The following is a 23,073-nucleotide window of genomic DNA, read 5'->3' as shown; positions in this document are numbered from 1 at the left end:
CAAAGGAGACCTACTCAATATTAAGAAAGTGGTCATAATGTTATGCCTGATCGGTGTATATAGCTTGGTGGTAGGTCATTTTTTCTTATTGCATGGCAAGGCTACTCAAGTGTCAGTCATATAGGCCTACATTGGATTGATTTTGAAGTTTATTGTACTTAATATAGTGGCACAGTGAACACATGATCAAGGAGAATACACATAACATAAGAAAGGGTTGGCGGCAAAAGAACTAAGTTTAGACATCCCTATTTACATTAATAAAATGAGTTTACTGTACGTGTACTGATATTCCAAGAGGATTTAAAGCTCTGGATCATGTCGAGACAAAGTTGCTATTTCACAGCAATTCTCAGTTGTCAGTGTGCTGAAAAGCAAACCATTAAATTGCTAAGGTGCTCCAATGAAACAGTCCAGTCCTGCCTTGACCTAATAAAATGACTTCCTCATCGTGCCTGGATCCTTCAAAGTGGACAGGCATTGAGCGAATGAGTGCAGCACATACTGGTGAGTGTTTCAGGAGCAGAGGATGAGACATATCTATAGTACACGGTAGATATAAACCAAGGCCAGGGCACACAGTCAACAAGATTTTTAAACATTCAACACGCATACAGAAGTATTTTCCTCATAGTCTGTACATAGACCTTAGACTGTTAAAGCTGAATCTTTTCTTCCTGACTGTCTGAAGTGAGTGGAAGACTGGTGGCTGGGGACATTTTAACAGAGATGCTAATGATAACGCATATAGAGCTAATAATACCAGTGTTGCGTGACGAGTGACTGCAGCGAGCCTTCCTCCCACCTGTCTTCCAGCATGCCATTAACATGTCATGTTGGAAAGGGCCCATCCTATAGGTCACTTTGTAATGAGCAAATGCTCTGACAGTTTCGAACACATACAGACACACACTCACACACAAATACACGAGCAGGACTGTGTGCGCACGTACTCTGGGATGCGAATAGCTGTCTCTTATCAGAGCCTGGCAGCTCCCGCCGACACGGCGGAGGCCTTCTACACCAGGCAGAACATGATTTCTCCTGGGAACACTTTTTCCATTTCCTGCTTTTGAAGGGAAACTAAATAAGCCACGTTTGTCCTCATCTGAATACATTTGACCCATTAAAATGACTGCGCTCTCTTGCGTCCTCCTCTGCTGTGGCGTTGTAAAGTAGACCATGTTGCTCACAGAATGCAAATGACGACGGTGGGAGTGTGCGAGACGCCTGGCTGCAGCAGATAGTGGCAGAGGTGACGTGGACTAAGGAGGGGGTAAAAGTGTTCAGTGGGAGCTCCAATTACTCCCTTACATCGAGGAAGAACACATGAGTCAGCCCTTGTCATAGGGGTCCCCTATTTACTAATTCACTCCTCTGTTACTTTAACACACAATTAATCAATGACAGGAAGGTGTAGTCGGCGCTGTTCATCAGAAGCGTAACGTGAGCCAGGGTGAATTAATACAGTCACTGGGGGGATTACAGCTTACCATGCTCTCTCTCTCTTCCTGAAACAAAAAGGAATTGCCACCGAGACAGGAGCAATTTAAATCGACAACACTGAGTAATGACTCAATTTGCTGCACAGTCTAAACAACACAAGCAAATGGCATTACTAAATCATTAGGGTGCATCGAGATCTCTGGTTGGAAGTCAGCGGATAATATATGGCTGCTTTTAGAACCTATAAGTTACACTTGAACTGTGAGTACCCAGATATTATAAAGTTTTGCACCAAGCACTATAAGAAGAAAGGCTAATAACTAACTTGTAGATGCGTAACAGCATTCAAATACTGTAAGCAATACATCTTTCTTGATATGTAGCAGCCATCATGAAATAGAGATTAAATGCCATGATAAATGTATCTATTGATTCCCAGTGCCATCTAGTTTGAGTATTTGGTCTTGCCATGGTAAAGGTTAGGAAAAGGTTTGGTGGAGCTGTAAGGCTGGCCCAAAAATAATTGGGGTGAATCAATGGCATTAGCTCAGTCATACATTAGCCTGGATACCGAGCTCTCTTTTCGCCTTTAAAAACAAAAAAAATGTTTAGCTTGCAGACCTCTTGATCCTGTAATGTTACACAAGTCACACATCATGGTATATGTGCTTTTACAGGGTCAGGTGACCGTTTCCAATGCAGATAAAACCTCCGTTACATATTCTGCTCCACACAGGAGGAGAGCTATCAAAACTGAGGGATTCCATCAACCTTTCTGCATATTTACCCCCAAGCCAAAGCGTGGCAAGCCTTTACTAATTTGTTAAATCTGCAGAAACCTGTTGGTATTCATGTGTGTGGACTTTCACTTTTAATGTTTTTCTTACTGCAACGCTGTAACAAAATATAAAGATACTATTTCACTGCACAGGATTAAAGGAACAGAAATAAGCAATCTAAATGTAGGAAGTGTGTTTCCTCTAATCAGCAAACGAGTGTTTCTCAGACATGGCACAGGATGAGAAAATATAAACACCGCTGATGTGCCAGTCAGTGCTACAGTTTAAGCAAAAGAAAGCCTGCACCCACAGCCCTGGCTGTCACAGCAGCCTCATTTCAATGTCATCAAAATCCTAAAAACCCAGAACAGTTCGATTTAGATTTTGCACATCATTAAGTCATTTATAATTAATGTGCAAGTAATTAAAGCTTTCTCGTACTTAATAACAGGATGTTTAATTCTAATTACATTGAATTCTCAGTCTTAAAAAAAGTCTATTAATTGAATTTTATTGGAACCCGATAAAGATGCCTGCAACAGTGCGTGAAAAACCACAGAGAAGGACGGGCTTACCTTGTCGTCCTGGTCACTCTCGGTGTCACACTGAAAGAAAAAGCAAAGCAAAGCTGAGATTAGTCATAGTATGTCTACAGTGAGACCTTGACTTACAAACGGTCACTGAGTGAATTGCGTTCAGTTCAATTTGCCTTTGAAAATCGCATATCTTGTCAGCCTTTTAATGACAAACTTATCACATACTGGCATTCAGCGTCTGAATATCATCAGATCAGTTCATTAGCTGATACAAGCGCTAGAACGTAAAACGTGGCAAATCTGCTCACGAGCAGCAGTGCCCTTGATAACAGTGAAACCTATGCAATATTCAGATGGAGCTGGAATCTCAACACACTAATCGCCACCAGCTTTATAATTCCATGATGTGTGTTTCTGCTTGAGGCTAGTGGTAGTGAAATGACAAGAGGAGGAAGGGAACTTTGTAACGGAGGGAGAGAAAAGTGGCTAGATTTCATTTTTTCGTTCCAATTTCAATTTCAAGGTCCACTTAATTCTTTATCAACTAATTAGTGTGATGCTGGGTGACTGGCGGCCCTCAACGTTGTGCATATGGCTGAGGTGCAGAGAAGCATTGGAGTCGGTAATGAAGAAGGCACTGGGGGGGAATATGGGCAGGGGTTGGTACAGTGTGTGGGTAGGAGGGCAGGGAGGGGTTGGTGGGTGTCGATTAGAGTATTGCAGGAGGGAAGGAGGGGGTTGAAATGACTGACAGCCCAGGGAGTGAGCGACAGAAGGCCTTGCCATTTTTTTCTTTTTTCCTTCCATCTCTTGTTTTTTTTTTTTGCTGATCTGGGGCCTTGCAGTGCACAAAGGTGGCTGGCTGGGGTTTGCGGCTGATCTGTTTCTCGGGGTGGATGGTAAAAAAAAAAAAAGGGGCCTTGCGAGCTCAGCAGGAGCACAGCATCCAATTTACAGGCCTGTCCCACACGGCCCCAGGGGCTGCCCGCGGCACACTGCCATGATGGTCAGCTCCAGCAGCTTATAAATTATGCAGAGGCAATAAACGCACTGGGCAAACACTCCTCAGACGTTCCCCTGCTCCATTTCTCTCTCACTCTCCTTCTCCGCCACCCACAACATTCCACCCCTATTTTAATACAGTGTGCCGAAAGCCAGCAGCCATATAGACTGTCAGAACTGGAAGAATAAATTAGGATAATAATAGACGAGCGCAGATTATGATTACATGTGAGTATCTGTGTAATATTAAAAGCTCCATACCGTGTGTATTTACGCATCCATTCCAGCTTGTGAATAAATAGGCGTGTCTGCTATGTATCGCTCTCTTGTGGCCTCCCACACAGGACTGACTAATGCAGCCGCAGACTAGATCAGCTGCATTCAGGCCTCTCACAATGTGACAACAGTAATGCAACCAAGCACTGATTAACTGCCTCGCCGTCTGAGCACACTATACACCAACGAGCACGGGCCCGAGCTTCAAATAATGGACATCATTTCATTTTTTCCACTTGTGTTGTGATCCATAAAAAAAGAAAAAAAAGAAAAGAAAAAACACGTCTACCCTTTCTTTCTTGTGTTTTGCCCTCCCTCCTTTCCCTTGTTCCCTGGCTGTGCAGCCAATTGCTTTGATTGCCAAGATAGAAGCCGCCTGGAATGACTTGCCCTTGCTTGTGAAGCAAATGGAACATGCTAATGGAACTCATCGTATTACCCGATGCAAAAGTGCCATAGCTCATTACTTTAAGATAAAAGGATATCATTGTAGACGGCAAGCAGAATTGACTTTCTGTGCTGCGACTTGATGATGATTTAATCAACTGCTCTCTTTCACTTCTCATCCCTGCGCCTGTCGCTTTCGCAGGTGCCACTAAACGAAGCACTCACACGGCTAGTGGGGGAGAGAAAAGAAAAGAAATTGCTGTCATTACTTTTTTCCCCAGGAATAGAGGTATGCAAATTTCCCAGAGCGACAAAGGGTGGAAAAAAGGGAAAACTTAATAAAATGGAAATACCTTTATAATGAGCAAAGTAAAAAATCCTGAGATCAGACCTGACAGGCAAGGGCAGGCAATTTGATCGTCCTTACAGTGCATACGGCAAAGCTCCCTCAAACTCGCTGCTCAAGCATAGGGCAAGAAGTAACTAATAATAATACCTCTAAAAAGATAAAAACACATTTCAGGCATACAAACAAGCCAGGGCTGTCACTCACTGATAAGTGATCATAGTGAACTAATGCGTTGCCTCATGCATAACGCAACCTGAGGCGGGGGAAAAGAATCCCCGCATATCTGGATATTTTTTTTTTACCCCTTATATTTCTGCTTTCTGACTCTTTCATCAGAAACAGAGATGGAAAGCCAGCAGAAGTCTCGGCTTTGCACTTAGCAGTCGGAAACATCACGAAAGATTGCTGCACCTTGTTATTAATAACTGAGGTATGCTATTGTTTTCGGAGGTAAGCATGGGCTCTGAAACTCAGTTATTGTTACAGTTCTGTGTATTATGAATAGCTACTGACAGGTGAGTATGAACAAACCTGCAGAGCTATGGTTAACTGTAATGTCAGAAACACTTCATACCAATCCTGGGAGGCCAAGTGGAATGAAAAGACATGTGGCAGGAGTTTGAAATGAATACAAAATGAATGTATTATACGGAAGAGAGAAAAACAAGAATGGTGCTATTGAGATCAGGGAAGTTAGCGGTGTGACAGGCAGGGCGAGGAAATGGGTCTTATTTAAAACAACAGCAACGTACAGTAAGGAAACCATTAGTCCTGGGAGGGGGCTGACAAAGAAAAGTGATACTCTATCCAGACCCAGTGCTATTTACACAGGGCCAGCATTATACTGTACAGCTAGACCCTAGTGTTTAGTTTAAGTAACACAGGAATGTCAAACATTAGCTTCAGCTCTAAGAGCTGTTGATGTTGGCCTGTATCCGGAGCACTTCTGATTGCCCCTCTGCTCTCACCCAGGCCTCTCTTTTGGCTGAGTGCTCTTACAAATTTCCCTACACTGGGTCCAAGCGTCGAGCCTTTTGTTGATATTGGTCTGAAAGTAGGAGTAAATTATTCTTGTCCTAAATCCTCTCCAGCTGAGAGTAATACTGGCCCAGTAGAAGAGGAACATAAGGAGCCATGGGCCGAATGCTGAATGATGCCGCCGTGCTATGGTCTCTCTAGCAGCAGGGCTCACCAGAGTCTCCTGCCAGAGCTACCCACAGAGAAATGTCTGCACTAAAGAGGTAACCACATCACACAAGGGTGCGTGCAAGGCAAGTATACCATGTTCCCTTTTCCAACATAATCTACTGGAAATCCACAAATACTAACAGATGTTAAGTCAATTGAGAACAAAATTACATGACAACAATAATGCTTCGTATAACTTCTGGTCCACGGTCTCGGTTATTACAAGTTGTCTATATTCTTAAAGTTATATGTGCTAGAGTCTGTGTCTGCTGGGGATGCATTTTGTCACCCCCACGAGTGACATTAGCCTCAGGTTATTTTGGTTTCTATTCATGGCCTTAGAATTAATTATAGTTGATATGGGCTTCATTAAAGCCCCCTAGTGCACAGAGGATGGTGTCTGTTTATCAACCGGAGCCAGGTTGTCCTGCAGGATGGCTGAAGGGGTTAAAGCCCAGAGAAGACAGCCAAGCTGCCTGCATGCCTGGGAGCAGGAAAGACAGCATGAAGGATGGCAGCCATTGCCAGGGTCAGCTCTGACAGTGCCAATTTGATGTGCTATCGTCAAGGGCTCCTCATTCCCTCCTCCTAACAGCTCCTTCCTGATATAGCTGCGTGTCCTGATGGTTTTCTGATGCAAACAGTCACATGGCAAAATGGTTTTCTCCCTTCCCGGTGCATCCTCCTCCATCTGCTGCTGGGGCCTGGGTGCCGCCGACCGCCTGCCTGTCACAGCGTGCGTGGAAATTAGCTAGGGAGGAGGTGCTCGCTTGTGCTAATTACATTTTAATCATTGGAAATGTGTTGGCAAATCAAGCCTTGATTGCCATCTTGGAGCCCAGTGCTCTTCTCTGCAGGTTGGGGATGAGGGTGGGATGGCTTGGGGGCTCGGATGCGTCGAGCCCAGACTCGCCAAGCTGGACAACTCATCCTCCACCACAGCTTGATATGGCGGCATGCCTGGCCTACCACTGGGTAGGGGCTGTACCACATTATTCATGGGGAATAGAGGAAGACCATGATCATGAAATGGGGATCGCTGCCAGCCATATTCTCGAATCCCCCACTCACACCTCCCGTATCCATCCCTCTTTCTCTCACTCCCTCTCTCTTTCTCACCCACACATTACTCAGTCTGCCAGTCCTGCCACTGTGAATTGAGGAACAACAAATAGAGGAGGGCAGGGGGAGACTGATGAGCTCAGGGTTTGCTACACAGCACCTGCTTTGGCACATGAAGCTAGAGCAGCAGGGCCCGTCACAATACGCTCACAAATAAGATTCTTATATCGCAGCAATAAGAAAAAGAGGAAGCAGACGTGGTTGTATCAAATCTGGATATTTTCATGAAACAATTCAAACCATTTTAAGACAAGAACATTTTGGTCGCTGAAGATTTTTTCGTACTTTTCTACTGATTCACAGTAATAATTAATTTAAAAACAGTGCCAAAAACCCATGTTCGCTCAAGTGAGTTCACACTACAGTGAACCACAAATAGGCTTTACTTTAGAAATAAGTCCTGCACATTTTATGAAATCGTATCCATAAAAGATGGTTTTGTAAATACACCTAAAAGTTCAGGGAAGGTCAGGATATTCAACATGACACGTCTGGCTGGGACAAGTCATTAAAATATGCATGGCTCTGTGGCAATGACACTGAACATCTCATTTCCACAGCATGTGCTTGATGTCCATGCGTCACATAAATGTATGGAGGGAAAGAGAAGTCTTGAAAGAAATCACAAGGAAAAGAACACAGCACAGCTTGAGGGTTTCAGACAGTCTATAAAGTCACTTATAGCAAATGCTTCTTTCAGCAGCCAAGAATGTTTCGTCAGGAAGGACCAGACTCCTGTCTGGACTAATATAACGGGTTCTGATCCTCATGCGCAGCAGCGGCCAAACGCAGCAAGCCAACATCTGAATGCAATTTCCCTTCAAATGTAAAACTTTATCCAGAAGATATTCAATTTGACCACAAACCTCTGTCACTGGGACAGTAGAGCTAAAGGCAGGATGATGGAGTAAGAAGGGCAGAAAAGAAACCTTCCATGAAATAATAACAGCTTTATAGTGTTTGGCTTGTGGCACACTCTTTTTATGTTATTATTCTTTTTATGGACTGTGCCCAAGCTTACTGAAAGTTTTTATTTGGAAAGTCTCTCTTATAATGATACAAAGTCTTATTAAATCCACATTGTTAAATCTTCAATTGCTTTACATTAAAATAACTAGCAACATGTCGGCGTGTAAGCAAAGACGTGAAAAGGATACAGATGCAGACGCATTCAAAAGTATTTGGGTGACTTGGATGAAAAGATTTCTCCGGAAGGTGTACAAGAGCAGTATGTTTTCAGTGTGGAGGAAGGCAGGACATTTAACTCAACCAGAGACGTTTTCAGCGCGCTCCTGCCTGGCAGAAGCAGATGTTGCCGCAGGGTAAACCACTCTGTTGATCAGTCCTATCCGCCCACAAAACACACACACACACACACCTGACAAGGACCAGGGTTGGAAGAGGGAAGAGAGGCACGGCATTTTGCCATCTTAAAAATCCATTTCTTCACACAAGCACCCGGTTCAGCGTCTCTGCCTCTAGAATCATCTCAACACGGTTGTCCTAGCTACAGGCGAGGCTCTGGGCACCCAGAGGTGGGAAGCGTTTACTGGCTATCTGATGGAAAAAACACACACGACGTAGCCGCGCCACACAAGTATGGACGCATACGCAGCGACACACACTCGCCCCAACCCTGCGCTCCGTTTCCATAAGCCAACAGGGGCCTGAGGCTCAAAGCAGATGCTGAATTAATCAAAGATTAATAGAAGGATTCTGGGATAATTACATACATCAAATTGCATTGTTTGTGTGGTTATAGGGACTCCCGTGAGATGAGTCCACTTGGAGTGTGTCTCAATTACCCCCACATGCTAGACATTAACAGTGATGTGATTTGGCATCTTCATTACAGCAATCTGGTCACACACAAGCAGAATTTCTTTAAAGACGTGAGCAAAGAGTTTGGAGCGTCCTCTCCAGTGAGGTGGTAACCCTTTAGAACCAGTGAAGCCCTGGGTGTTGAACAATACATTCTGCTACAGACTCAAATGTGTCTAAAAGGGTCAAATAATAAAAGATGGTATTAATCACTCAAATCCACACTCATTTAATTATTATTATTATTATTAATATTATTATTTTTAACAGGTTTATGTTTCTTAGAGTAAGGTATCAAAATGTATTTGTTTGAGAAATTCTACAGAAAGAAAACTCTTCCTGCCACCGCTAGTATTACCTCTAACATGCATGGTTTGCGTGTATTTGGTGCGCTTTATCAGGGCTGCAAATGTCTGTTGTCAAGAGATATAAACCTCATCTGCTCCCCCAACCTCCCATCCCTAGCCCTCCCTCTTCCCACACTGACTCATAGCTGAGGGGGGAGAAAAACATCAGGATTAGGTTCTGTGCCTCTAATCACTTAACTCCTCACACCTGATGGCACACTATTAACTTTGACTGTCTCCAGTGACCCCGCGGGTCGTTGCCCATCACATCAAGTTTTTATTAGGGAATTTTCCTCATCATTAGCCATGGCCTGGAAACGAGCCATTAATATTCATACTGGCAAACCAAAATGAGGTCCCACTGATTTTCCATCATCCAGGCTATCTGCACAGCTGCCGCCGTTAACAATCACCCCAGTGCTGCACATTTGCCACGTATCATTATGGGGCTCCATAAAGCCCCCTTTTTTTTTTTTTTTTTTTTAGTTCTGCCATGATGGGAAGGAGAGTAAGGTGGTGGAGGTGGCTAAGGAGGAGGAGGAGGAGAAGTCTGTGAGGCTTACAGCCAGCTGACACCCGTCTGAGAGAAGCTGGCGAGCTCTGCCAACAACCTGCCTGGAAGTCTCATGCATATACCGGCGCTGTCAATGCTAACAACCTCTTCAGGCTCTGCCAGGTACACAGCTGAAATGCGCCGGGTTCTCTGTGCTCTCGGATTAGAGCACACATTGTTTATCAGTCTGTAATGGCAGCTAGGAACGTATTACTCCAGAAAGGTTTGAAATCTCGTGCAAGACGGTGACACATCTGAAGATCATGGGAGGTTTCATTTAGAGAGAAATTCTCCTTCACTTTCCTATAACACTGATCTACACGGCAGACTAGGATTTAGCACTGTATAATATACACCAATCATGCAAAACATTATAACCTAATATTGTGTAGGTCTCCCTTGTGCCTCCGAAACAGTTGTGACTCATCAGAGAATGGACACGGGCCTTCTGAGGGTGTCCTGTGGATCCTGTGGGTTGAGGGGAGGGGCCTCTGTGGATCATCCCACAGATACTTGATCAGTTTGGGATCTAGTGAATTTGGAGGCCAGGTCAACACCTTGTGCTGTTTTTCATGTTTTTTGAGTTGTTCCTAAACCGTCAGGCTGCATCCTGCTGGGGATGGCTGCTGCCATCAAGGAGTGTCATTGCTATGGTGCCTGGTCTAGTCTAGGTGGGGGTTACATGTCTAAGTAACATATATATGAATGCCAGGTCCAAAAGTTTCCCAGCAGAACATTGTATTGTCACAAGATGGTCAGTATTATTTACTTGTCCTGTCAGTGGTCATAATGTTGTGGCTGAAGAGTATATATAGTGACACATTCCATATATTGTTCTTAAAGGTATTAGTACTACCAGTACAAGAAATATAATCCCTTCAAAACGAGAGCCTTCCCAGAACACCAGGAGCCTGAGTAAACGCTTCCCCTGAATCCAAAATGGCGGCCCGTGTTTCCACAGATTAAAATGACTCTCTCCCTCCCGTTCACGTTCCTGCTTCTCATTTAAGAGAGGAGGGTATCTTACATTGCCGTTGCCGGTGCGAGCAGGTGCTCCGGCTCCACGCGGTGTGAGCACAGGCCTGATAAGTTGCTTCGCGGCAACAATGTCCCAGGCATCTCCTGCTGATAAGACTCCTCTCTCTTCCCCATGCTGAGACTGGCTGGGATCACGCTAGGGAAGGCCTCCTCCGGGTCATGGATGGCAGCAGCAATTAAGTGGTAACGCCCTGAGAGGCTGAGATAAACTTTCACTTTTTGCTCTTAACAGTACACTACACCATGTCCAACAGATGCGGGTCAACCCCCTGAGTGTTCCTCGCTAAAAAAACACAACGCAGAAATGAAATCCGTGATGTGTTATTTGAGCCACACCCTACCTTCTTTCAGTCGCTTTACTCTGACAGGTTACTTTGTTTGTTTATATTTTCAGTGAATATTAGAAGTTATTATTGGGGAAGTGTTTCATTACCTGAGCTTGAAAATGGAGTTTTGATATCATAAACAGATTGCACAGTCGACAACTTGCAGCAGAAGAGGACATAAGGTGAGACACTAAAACAGATGCAGCTGCTTCGGCACAGCCTTCCAAATAATTAGAGCTGCAGTGACAAAACCACTTTGTTATTCTCCTGCTATGATTTGCTAGCTGTCACCGTGTACATCTGAGTTGCCTCATTATACAGAAAGTAGTCAAATAAAAGCAGACAGTGCACACTCCTGTCAACATTCTGTCTAGCACACATACAAATAAGCAAAGATGAATAAACATTAGTTGTTGTCGAGGGCTGGTCTTTGAGCCGCGAGGCTCACACAGATCCGCTTTGTTCAAAATAAAAATATTTAATTTGAGAGACTGATGCTAGGCAAAATGAAATTAAAAGGAACCCATGCTAACTGCTAAAACAAATTACTCACAGCACGCTAAATTACATTTGCTCCTCCATCAGCGAGATCAAACGAGCCTAGTTTGACTCTCCTGCGCTAATGATTTCCTGCACTCACCTCCTTTTTCATCCCAGGGGTGTTAATAAACACTCAGTCTGGGTTTTTTTTCCTTGTTTGCTTGTTTGGTTTATTTATACATTTCTCAGCTCTACGTCTCATCTCGCTCCCTCCCTCTCTCGTTCACTCTGCCCATGCAGGGTGCAGGCTGGGTGAATTAGAGGGATCTAATGTAATCCCAGGGACAGCGGGCTCCTGAAAAACGTGCTCAATTAAAGCAGGATGAGCCCAGTGGGAGCATCTCTGGTGGGGCGTGGGGTGACTGACATGGCACTTTGGTAGGGATTAATTAGCATGCTAAGTGGTAGAGCACGATAGCAGGCTGAAAGCCACAGACGGGTCACCTGACAAACACCAGGCCCACAACAGCAGAACACCAGTTATTGTTTTAAACAGTCCGGCCACGTCTGCCTGATTTCATTACCCGACAAAGGCAACACAAAACAAACAGATGAAGCGGACAGGGCTGTTTTTTTGTAGAGCGCCCAGCTAATAACACATTCCACTTAAGCACACCGTTGTTTGAAAAATGTCTATGTCTCAACTTTGAAAAGTCTTGTTATTGCTTTTGGAAGCTCTTCAATTCTACCTTTTAAGAGTAATTGTGGGTTGTGGCTGTTGTTTTTCAGTAGTAAACAGCCTGTCAGGAGGCTGGATCGCACCACATCATCATAGGACGACAGTTTGAACTGTGGCTAATCCACGGCGGCCAAGAGAGCTCAGCGCAGTAGACACGCACATGAATACAACACCAGCAAATACTGAAATGTTCCAGATCGCAGGATTCCTTATAAGCCTTTTCAGTTTTATAAGTGTGTCAATTAGAATAATCAGACTACACAATTCATTCGCACATTGACAGCTTTGATGACGTTTGACCATCCATGCCGAGCCTTTTCACCACTTTTTGGTATCTCCGTTGTCATGTGTGCTGTTTGTGTTGCACATTTTCTTAGTTTGCTTGTGTTTTCTTAAGTCACAGTGCACGAGATCTCTCGGCCACCGCGCTAATTTCATGCTGGACAACAAAGAAAAGATTAGAACAGTAAAAGGACTGTTGTTTTCTGGTTTTTAACTTGTGAGGGCTTGTTTTGCTCCTCGAAAACCATTAGCAGTGTGAAAACATGAGGTCAAACCGACTGGCGTAGCGAACTTTGGTTTTGGAGCCGTGCTCCAGCAGAGTTTCCAGGCTTTTGTCAGTGTTTCATGTGTTTTCGGTTTGATTGCTGTACAGCAGAATACCACAGAGCTCTGGCCCCACGGCACTCTTCTATTGACTGCCTCAGCAGGGGGGTGGGTGGGCTCCACAATGAAAGACAACCCAAAATATTTGCCCAGCAATCAGTGCAATGTGAACACAACAAAATGCCAACATCTGTATCAAATTCACATCACTGACTGTTGTCAGAGGTTCTATATTTTATATGAAATTGTTTCTTACTCGTGTAGCACACTGGTAGCATTTTCAAAAACATCTTACAACACAGTATTCTCTGCCAAGTTTCTAAGATTTCAGGGTCCTCAAACATCTATGCTTAGTGAATTAGTGGTTAGGCTGCTGTGGATCTTGTCAAAAAGAGAACCCGGCTAATCACCATAATCTAGACTGTGTCATCGGAGGCAAGAGAATAGACTGAGTCCATCTAAAGTCAAAACAGCAGAGCACACAGAGTGGTGTCCTGTCAGTGACCGAGGGTTAGCCGTCATGCAGTGCACCAGTGTTTTTCTAGATCACTGGTTACCGCTACCCTTGTGTGTTGTAATTAGTGTCTCTGAATAAGCAACCGCGTTCCAATAAAAACGGACCTATACTCAGCTCCGCTCAATAGCTTTCAAGCCAACTCGGCACACAACATCCAACATGGTTTATGACAACCCTTCTCAGGGCTATCTTACGGTCCAAAGACACGAGGAAGGGGAGAGAGACAGAAAATCACTGGAGTATTTTGTCAGCTGCAATGGCTCTCCAATTATATGGTCAAAATATGGCATTACAGGGCACTTTGTTGTCCAGGCAGCTTGGCTTTGATCAAGTTGTGGCAGAATGTGTTTCACATTAGAGGCCCCACTATGATGTATGTTTCCTGTCACGACAAGGATAACAGTGAGGTCAGCAGAGCAAGGAACCCCCTCCCCTCTTTCCCCCAGGGAGCTCCAACAGTCCTGCATCCATCCCTGCAGTCTACTCCACTTCTCTCTGGCCACTGGGAGCAAAAGGATAGTGAGCAATGAAGAAACAAGGAAAAAGAACGGATGAACACGGGCTTAAACTGGGTCTATAACAAGATCTGAGGAGAGACCCTATAACAGGTGTAAACTTGGCTTTCATGACTATCACCCACCTTCTATATTTACACATTTAGAGAGAGGAAATAGTAGATCTATCATAAATCCATTGCTTTATGTGAGACTGAAAAACTTAAAATAGTAAAACTAGTTTGTAGTTAGTGTAGCCAGACTCTTGTCATAATATGAGTCTGGTAACACTCCATTTAGATTTTATTATGATTTTATTTAAACCAATGCAGAGAAACAATATATGCATGTATGATACGATTTGATTGGTCCAGCAAAAATCTTTGGTGGAGCATGATCAGTTCCCAATGGAGAGACTCCGGACCAACATTCCACCGCAAAACATTTGTGAAAAGTTTGGACCGGCTTCCAGGCTAGATGTAGCTACATTTTTGTCCGATATAAACAAACAGAATTCAAGTTTTAATTGCAAATAAAACTTAACCTTTATGCCGTAAAATACACCAAAAAGTTTTTTTGACATTTAGAAATCTGCATAGTTGCCACCAAATTGTGAAATTATATTAATTAAACTTCTACTGGTCTACTGGTCCTCTTTAAAGTACATTTTCAAAGTAGTGTGAGTGCAGTCAGGGGTGCCCTGCCAGGACAGACAAACCAAGCAACTGTCTGGGGCCCTGTGAAAAATAAAAAAGAGAAAGGTGGCCCGCAGATGGCTACCTTTGGCATATTTTACAATGACAACCATAAAGCCTCTTAAACCTATGAAGGTCCTACAGAGCGTCAACATCTGAGTGCATGATGTGTTTGACACGATATTATCTCTTTGGGCAAAGTCATGGTTGAAGTGAACCCTGTGGTTTGCTTCAGTGGTGTGAAGTTGATGGACCATTCATCACTTAAACACACAGCCAAGGTCAGAGACTGTTGCCCCGGAGCACTACAGCCAGCCTCATATATTAACAGTGAGTGTTCAAGGAAAATTACAATGACTTTGAATGCGCTCGTTTTCACCCAACACATTCCCCGATGGCTTTGAGGTGCTCTGAAAAAACACCCCCACTTATCAAAGATGCCCATGTGGGTAAAGGCAAACATTTCACTGCAGCATCTCTGAGCTGAGCAGAGCTGCCAGACTTCTGCTGGTCATCTGCTAAGGGCCAGCGTGAGCTCCTCCTGGGGGATATCAGTGGCATCCCAGGCCAGGCATGGTATGTGCTCTCTCCAAGACCCTCCATCCCACCCAGGGTGTGCTGCATGCTGGCCTACGACGCGGACACCACCATCTGTGCTGCCTCCCGTTGGTTAGTTGGCAAACGAGGCTGCACAAGCAGCCCTCCCCTGATTTGGGCGTTCAGCCCGGGGGCTGAAGGAGGAGGAGGGTGGCTGTGGTGCGGCGAGGGATGCTCCCTAGTGTTTCAGAGAGCCACTCCATAACACTTTCCTCATGAGCGCTCCTCCGGAGGGCTGCTGGAATGTCTCAGAGCCATCTGGGGAGAAGTGGAGCGTGGCAGGGAGCAGCTGGACGCTTACAGCTGCTATTTAAGCCCTGGCAACAGAGCTCCATATCAGTCAGTCAGCAGGAAATGCAGGGAGCACAGCAGAGCAGACCTAGCAGAGGAGAGCTCAGAACACAGAGCTCCTGCTCTACACTCCTGACATGAGATTGTTCTGTCCTCCTTCTGTCCATTCACTAAACACCACAGAAGTTAGAAAAGCAGGAAAAAGCAGCGACAACTTCTAATGACCAAAAAGCTGAAAATTAACAGCAAACCTATCTGTAATTCAATTCAGCCAAACTTCTTGTTCTGGCAGATCTTATTGATATTTCTGACAGCATGCATAAAAATAGATTTATACAACAAAAACTCTCACCATTCACAGACCTGTAATGGACATGAGGAAAGTAGGTAGTTTCACATGAGAATAATATATTGCATGTTATATTATATGGAGATCAGATATCATAGGGGATGCACTAAAAGTAACCTTAAGAATGCATGTGCAGTGCCAGGAGTCCGTCATGCTATCTTAAATTAAAGATGGGAAATGTGGTTTGTGGAGCAATGTACATGAGATGTTATCTCTGAGGAAAGACAAGTGTGAACAGGGTCTCGTCAGATAAAGTGAGGGAGGTCACATTACGCTCTGGGAATCCACCTTGGTTTACAGCAGCCCTTTTTTTTATATAAGTAAACACTCTGGAGTAGTTTAAGTAGCAAGAAAACAGGCTAATGAGTGATTATTCACACATTGAGTAGATTTACATCCACTCGGATAGTGGTGTTAAATAATTAAATGCTTTTATTGTTTTAAACTGTAAGCACTCTAAACATTTTTATATTGTAATCTATTTTATTTGTTATAGATTTTTACATTACACAGTGCATGGGCAAAGTTGTGTTAAAATCTGAACATTGCCTGGGTAGAGGTGGAGAGGGAAAAAAGACAACAAACACTGTCTTCTCTTTCTTATTTCTTATGTCACAGGTCCAACACACGGCCCATGAGCCAAAATCGGCCCTGCAGGGGATCTAATCTGGCCCGCAGCATGAATTTCCAAAGTGCGAAAATTACATAGAAGACTGCAATTTTACGACAGATACTGTGAGACTAAGTGTTTCTGCAAACAAAATCCAAAGCTCAGAACTAAACCCAAGTGATGTATGAAAAATGAGTTACTTCATAATGCCTGAACATGTGGCTCCTTGAAAGGTGCCTGAGCATTTTGAGAAACTTGCAGATACAACAGAGACAAGCTCTCAGTCACTGAGACACAGGCGGAAAAAAATGTGCACTAACAATCAACAGAGAAAGAACTGGATTCTCAGCAAATGTCGATTGGCCACTGGAGACTGCATGGGAGGTTTTTTCACAAAGCTGTACAAGTCTTGATTCTTGTGTGGATCCCAGAAGCTCAACCTCCCCCCATGTGAAGCTGTGGGAAAAACTGCTTGTCAGGAGAACATTAATTAAAGTGTTAAAGGTAAAAGAAGTATTGACTTCCTCTCTTCTGCAACCTCCCTAGCCAATAGCAGCCAGCAAACCCCACTGCCCCCCAAGGTAACGTCTTCTACTAGCCCAGGCCCAGGAGCTAACTGGAAGAAAAGCCCCACTAAGACCAATTAAGGCCTTCACTAGCAGACTGAAAGGAAGACAAATGGAGGCAGAAGGCCCGATTACAAGAAACCTTTGTACAGATGTAAAGCAATTAGAGCGGTCTCAGGGGCCAGACAGTGCGGTACCTGTGAGTCATGGATCCTACAGCCAGTCGAAAGTCGGAACAATCCCTCTTTTCTGTTTAGGGCCCCAGTCAGCCTGTGTATTAGTGTCATATATCAGCCGATAGGCCTGGTATTGGTTTCTCTAGTGCAGGGAAGAGGCAGCAGTCTGCCAAAGAGGACCACTCCACCCTCCATTATCCGTCTGTTGGGAGAACAGGGGCTCTATTATCCATTCAGGCGGGGCCTTTTTCGATAAAACAAGGGCAGATAGGAAGTGTGGAAGCTCTCAGGTGTCTCCTTCCACCAGGGAAGTTTGTCAGAGAGGTCATTCTGATAAAAGCAGGGGTAATTATACTGCACAGCACCACAGATTACCAGTCAGAGCACATTTAACCAGGACAGCACTGTGACCTCTACCGCACAATAGAGTGGCAGCAAATCCACACTGACAGAGCTTCACTCTGAGGGCCCCAACGTAAAGATCTATAGGGACCAATCGAGTATATGATTATAACAAGGTGCAACATCCTTCTTTGTTAAGAAGATTTGTCTGGCTCATGACTATAGACAGTTCTTACTTAAATTCCGACAGTCCAGCAAACGCGAGTAGCAGTCTTTACATTTCAGAGTCACTATCTAAGTGGATGTGTCATTGATAGTCAAAACAAACTGCAAACAGGGTTAGGGCAGTCACAGTCTGCAGAGAGTAACACATTGATTGCTAATGGAAATTTATGTTCAGTGGTCTGATCTACAATTAACTGAAGCAAAAACCCTCCCCATGACCTGAGATTATGAAATAATTTTGACAAATGGAGGACCGGTCTATAATGACCTTTTTTTCCTTCCTCCAAGACGAGGCGAGCTGCAGCCCTCATTATTTATGGGAGGTTTTAAAAAGCAGGTATAGGAGAATGAATGTGTGCCTGTCAGTGTGTGTAATGGGGCTAATAATGGTGTCCTGTGTGCTGCATAATGAACCCCACCCCCGTGGAAAAGCTATCTCCTCTCCTCTGCCAGTTTGACGAGCAGCACATTCTTCAGCAGTCTCCTGCTTTAAAATCCCCAGTCTGCAAGTGGCAGTGTGGCTCGCATCAATTCAAGACGTAGAGACGTGGCAAGTGAAGACGTCTTTGAGAGATTACTATTGCAGCTGTTTCAGCTACTTGTCTGCACCCTCATTTGCAGATACTTAACACTTACCATCTGACTAACACAAATAGATTTCCTTTCTGCGAAATGTTTTTTTTCTTTAAGTGATTTAAAAGGATTCAAAAGAGACTACTTTGACAAATTTAACTATATTTTAATTTTAATGACATATAAAACAGCTCTGGGAAAACCTTGCTGTCATTAAGTGCAAATCCCATAAATGTGACTATGTACTGCATAATAAAATATATGTGGGATTGCTTGGAATCGCCAGAGCAGTAAATCTGCACAGCAGTGCCTGGCTTGATTTGGGAGCTGAAGAAAACCATTTGACTTCACAGTTCAAGCTTGATGAAGTCCCTGGATGCTGCTGGTTAAAGACTTAAGCAGATGGCCAAATACTTGGCGCAGGAAAAGAGCTGCTCTGAATATTTTTTGGCAAATCTACAGGCATATGGCAAAAGTTCATGCCAAACACTCCATTTCATTAAAAAAAAAAAGAAAAAGAAAAAAGATTCAGCCTGTGGGAAAGCAAATGCATATAAGAAATAATAAAAGACAGAACCAAGCAAATGACAGTTAAGTTAAAATGTCAGAAATACGATACTCTTTGGTATATACACATCTAATTTACTGTGGGCCCATCCAGCTCTTCTCCGTCTTAAATAATCACTGTCATAATAACTTTGAGTGGAGGGGATAAACAGGGGTCTGCTTTAGATCAGGGTGGAAGCTGAAGCTGCAGCTTCAGCGGATGAGTGAGGCAGAATGTGCCCTCAGCACTCCGGGAAAATCAGACTTTTGGATGGGCCCGACTCGAATCCTTTTGTCCACCGCCAAACGATTAGGTGTGATGACATTTTGCGGTGAGTGGATACACATTTAAGATCTGTGGGGTACTTGCTATAAAGCGAGGCAAAAACCCCACAAAGCAGAAAATCAAATCAAAACCTCACATTCTGTGCAGCCCCACCCAATATAACAGTCAGACAACTGAATGGTACACTGATGCCTAAGAGTCACAGGCAGTTTTAAAACAAAGACGAGGAAAATGGGCGGAACAAGAGCTTGGCGCATTGTAAACAGTGGAAGACAAAGGATGATTGGCAGCAGAGGCAGCATTAGTGGGAGGAAGATCTCTCTCAAGGGCTTGACAGGGAGAAAGACGGTATCAATCATTCTGCTACAGAAGGTGCTCGCAACAATGCAATCTTCAATCATTTGCTTTTGTTCCACTCGTGGTCCTGCTCCATTGCGTTACACAACACACATTTGTTTTGATCCGGGACAGGAGCCTCAAACATCACAACACTGTCAACGCAACGGCCCCTTTTTCTTCACTTAGTCACGCAAGGTCTTGGAAGTGTCGCTGCCAAAATATGAGGTATATCAAAAATAAATTTGTTTTCTTCAAAGCTTGTTGCAAAGAAACCTGCTTTTTCAAAAGGGACTTAGTGGTTGTTGAATTAATTCAGGATAGCAGGAAACTATTGCCTTGGTCCTCTTTGGCGTGCCTCTTGCTTTAATTAGCCTCTAATGTGTGTACTTAGAGCTAAATATACAGTTCTTTATGGTTGGAGGCAAAACGTCACCTCTAAGAAGTGAAACAAAAAACGACTAATGTGTGTTTTACTCAAAAAAACATAAAACGCTTGCAGCAAAACCACCTGAAAATGTCTGTGAACCTGACATGAAAGTGAGGCCAAGGACGTTGTATCCCAAGCGTTAGATTGCTTTCACATCAGATGATTAGCTTCATCCATGCTAATTACAGTGAATGGAAACTAATTAAGAGGAACTACGTGTCAGTTAATGAGGATTTGGGGCTGTGTCCATCTTGTAACATCATTTTCACTGCACTACCCGCCAGCTACTTCTACTCTCCTTTAAAACCTCTCCTCTGACTCGGAGAGCTGCAGACGTCTTTCATATTCAAAACGAGCAGATGAAACCTTCATTTCTGCGTCAGTTGCAAAACCGATGGGAAGAGCAATTAAAACCTCAGTCAGAAGAACAGGGGAAACGCCCGTTATGATGATTACCCAGAGAAGAGTTTTCATTAAGAGAGAGCATGGAATCCAAGCACTGCGTGTGGGTACAGACAGTTCCCTTCTGCAAAATCTTCCTTCAGTTCCTTCACTTTCCTCTGCAGTCCTAATGATGTGCATACTGCTGGCGTGAAGCTAATAAGCAGCTTTAGCGGGACGAGGAAACTCTTGGGAAAATGCCAATTACCTAGGTGGTGGTAGTGGTGGCGGTTTTTTTTCTGCCTGGTCTCCCACCACCTGCCTCCACCTGACAACGCCTGCAGGACGGAGGGGAGGTCGTCCAGGGCAGGACCCCTGACTCCAAACTGCTGAGCTGTTATATCTGGTTCCATCTGGCCTGACTGGGGCTTTTCTCATCCAAGAAGACAGAAACGTAATTAGGCCAAGAGAACACGGGCAACGCTATTTGCTCAGCAACAGTCAACACAAGAATCCAGGAGCATTTTCCAGAAATTACTGGTGCGCTGACCTTACAAACAAGACCGAAAACCTTCTCCGAGACTTTTTTAATGACCGTACTTACTGTAAGACCAACTACAAACACCGAGGATGAACACCAGCTTGTCCAAGTGACCGTTTGTGGCCCCTGTGTTTAGCGGAAATGACAGACTAAACCACAAGTGCAGGGGACGTCTCTGAAATACGGTGTCATCATCTGGGGTATTATGAACCTAGCTTATTAACGATGCTAATGTAAAGCTACAGCTCGACAAATTCCCTCTTCTGGATTAATCCCTATCTAATACCATTAATCTGAAAGCAAGCATGCTGTTCCTCTTCAGCCAGAGCCAGTCCTTGACGTTTTCATTTCAGCAGCAGTTGCTCGGCCAGATGCAGGTTTAATTCCCAGGTATTTACCGCCTCATCTCGGCTCTCCGTGTTTGGGCGGTAAACACACCTCGGCGAGTTCACTTTGCATTTTGAATAAATGAAAGGGGATGGTGGATGTCAATCACGAGGAAAGCAAGCAGTGAGCTTCCAATGCAGTAGGCTGCAGCGGCTTGTTTGAACGCTCACACCGTGCGTAGAAACGCACACAAACACACACGTACCTAAGCTCTGCCTGGCTCCGCGAGGGAGCTCGGGCTTATAATTAGCCACGCGAGCTGCAATCAGAGCCCAATGACAATACTTCTCCAATGGCTTGTTTTCCTAACCTCTGCGAGACCTCAGGCAGAGGTCCACTTACCCCGTCAGAACCAGCCCACCGCTGAAATCAAAACATTGAAATCAATCCATTCCACTGCAGCGCCGCTGATTAAATGTGCCGAGTGTAGAGTGCAATTTGCTAAATTACAAGTATTTTGCACATGTAAATATACTTTAATTACAGCAATTAAAGAAGATTATGGGAGATTGGCAGATGGGGAATGTAATGTTGTTTTAATTAGAGTTTGAATGCACTGTAACACAAACAGAATGTTAACCCCTCCGAACAGAATGGGCTGTTAGGCCCTGACAAATTGTATCCTGATGCAGCTTTCTCAAAGCTTATAATCACCTGCAGCTACGACGTGTGTGTAACAGAAAGAGAGGCTGGCAAAAACAAAGAGAGAAAATTATGGTTGGGAGATGGAAAAAGTGAGAGCCACGGAGACAATGAAAAACAGATGTAACATTCCTTGACCACGCTGTTCTAGGAGTAGCGAGCTGAATTAGAATGACATGTAAAAATATTTTGACAACAGTTAATATGGAATTAGAGGCAATTAAATCGGATTTAGACCTGGAGATCAATCACGGAAAATTAGAAACAGCTCATGCGCTTGGATCCGAAGGACCTTGGAATTGGAGACTAACAAAGGATCTTGGAGCAACATCAAAGCTTAGCCAAGAAAAAGAATGAACTAAGCTGACATGGACAGAAAAATGCCGACCGCAAATAAAAGGATATGAGGATCAAAAGGCTTTGCTGAAATTGCCATAGATTACAAAGGTGGACCACATAACCCTGTTTAAAGTAAACACCTTTACTTCAACAATTACAATAAGGGCCATGTGAGCTTACAGAGGAAAAACACATGCTCAGCTTCATCACCACACACATCAGGTGACTGTGGTGCATGTTTGTGTATCTCACATTCTGGGGTCATGTACCTTGGATCGAGAAAAATCCCCTCTCAGGATCTATATAGCTGTGCAGCAACATTTAATACATTCCAGTCAATAGCCTATTAGAAATTCTAATTGAAAGTTCAATGCCCTTACGTTAGGGCATGCAGTAAAGATTGCCTTTGGATAGCCATTTAAAGGCTTAATCTCTTTATCATGCAGTATTTGGAAACCTAACTTGGTTCTTGTTAGGCAGATCAATTGCATTAATTTACAAAATGGGAGAAAATGTCACCCTTCATCCTTTAAGTCTCGGCCCGGTGAAGGAGGCGCATTAAAGAGGGGGGACCGCTGCTTTCTCCCTATATCGGTAGGAATAGGTGTCATAGGAGACTTGACCTACAAATTTTAATTACCACATGAAATATTCAGCCGCTGAGATGAGTCGTGACATCCAGAGAGCAGGCAGGGTCTGCCTCTGCCAGTCAATCCTTTCAGGATCAACTTAACATTTCCACACACACGGGAACA

The 23,073-nt window shown here is 44.0% G+C and overlaps 1 protein-coding gene across 5 annotated transcripts in view; it reads right to left on the bottom strand.

Moving 5' to 3' along the window:
- Positions 1–23,073, bottom strand: part of auts2a (activator of transcription and developmental regulator AUTS2 a) — a 293,350-nt gene that overhangs the window by 93,251 nt on the left and 177,026 nt on the right. For all 5 annotated transcript variants that reach the window (XM_084565337.1, XM_084565335.1, XM_084565336.1 and 2 more), the window contains one exon: positions 2,801–2,830. In XM_084565337.1, coding sequence (XP_084421463.1) covers positions 2,801–2,830 — 30 coding nt within the window. The remainder of the gene's footprint in view (positions 1–2,800; positions 2,831–23,073) is intronic.

The sequence above is a fragment of the Chelon labrosus genome (genome assembly GCF_963514085.1).
Source record: "Chelon labrosus genome assembly, chromosome: 17".
Classification (NCBI taxonomy): domain Eukaryota; kingdom Metazoa; phylum Chordata; class Actinopteri; order Mugiliformes; family Mugilidae; genus Chelon; species Chelon labrosus.
This window is presented reverse-complemented; position numbering and strand designations above follow the sequence as displayed.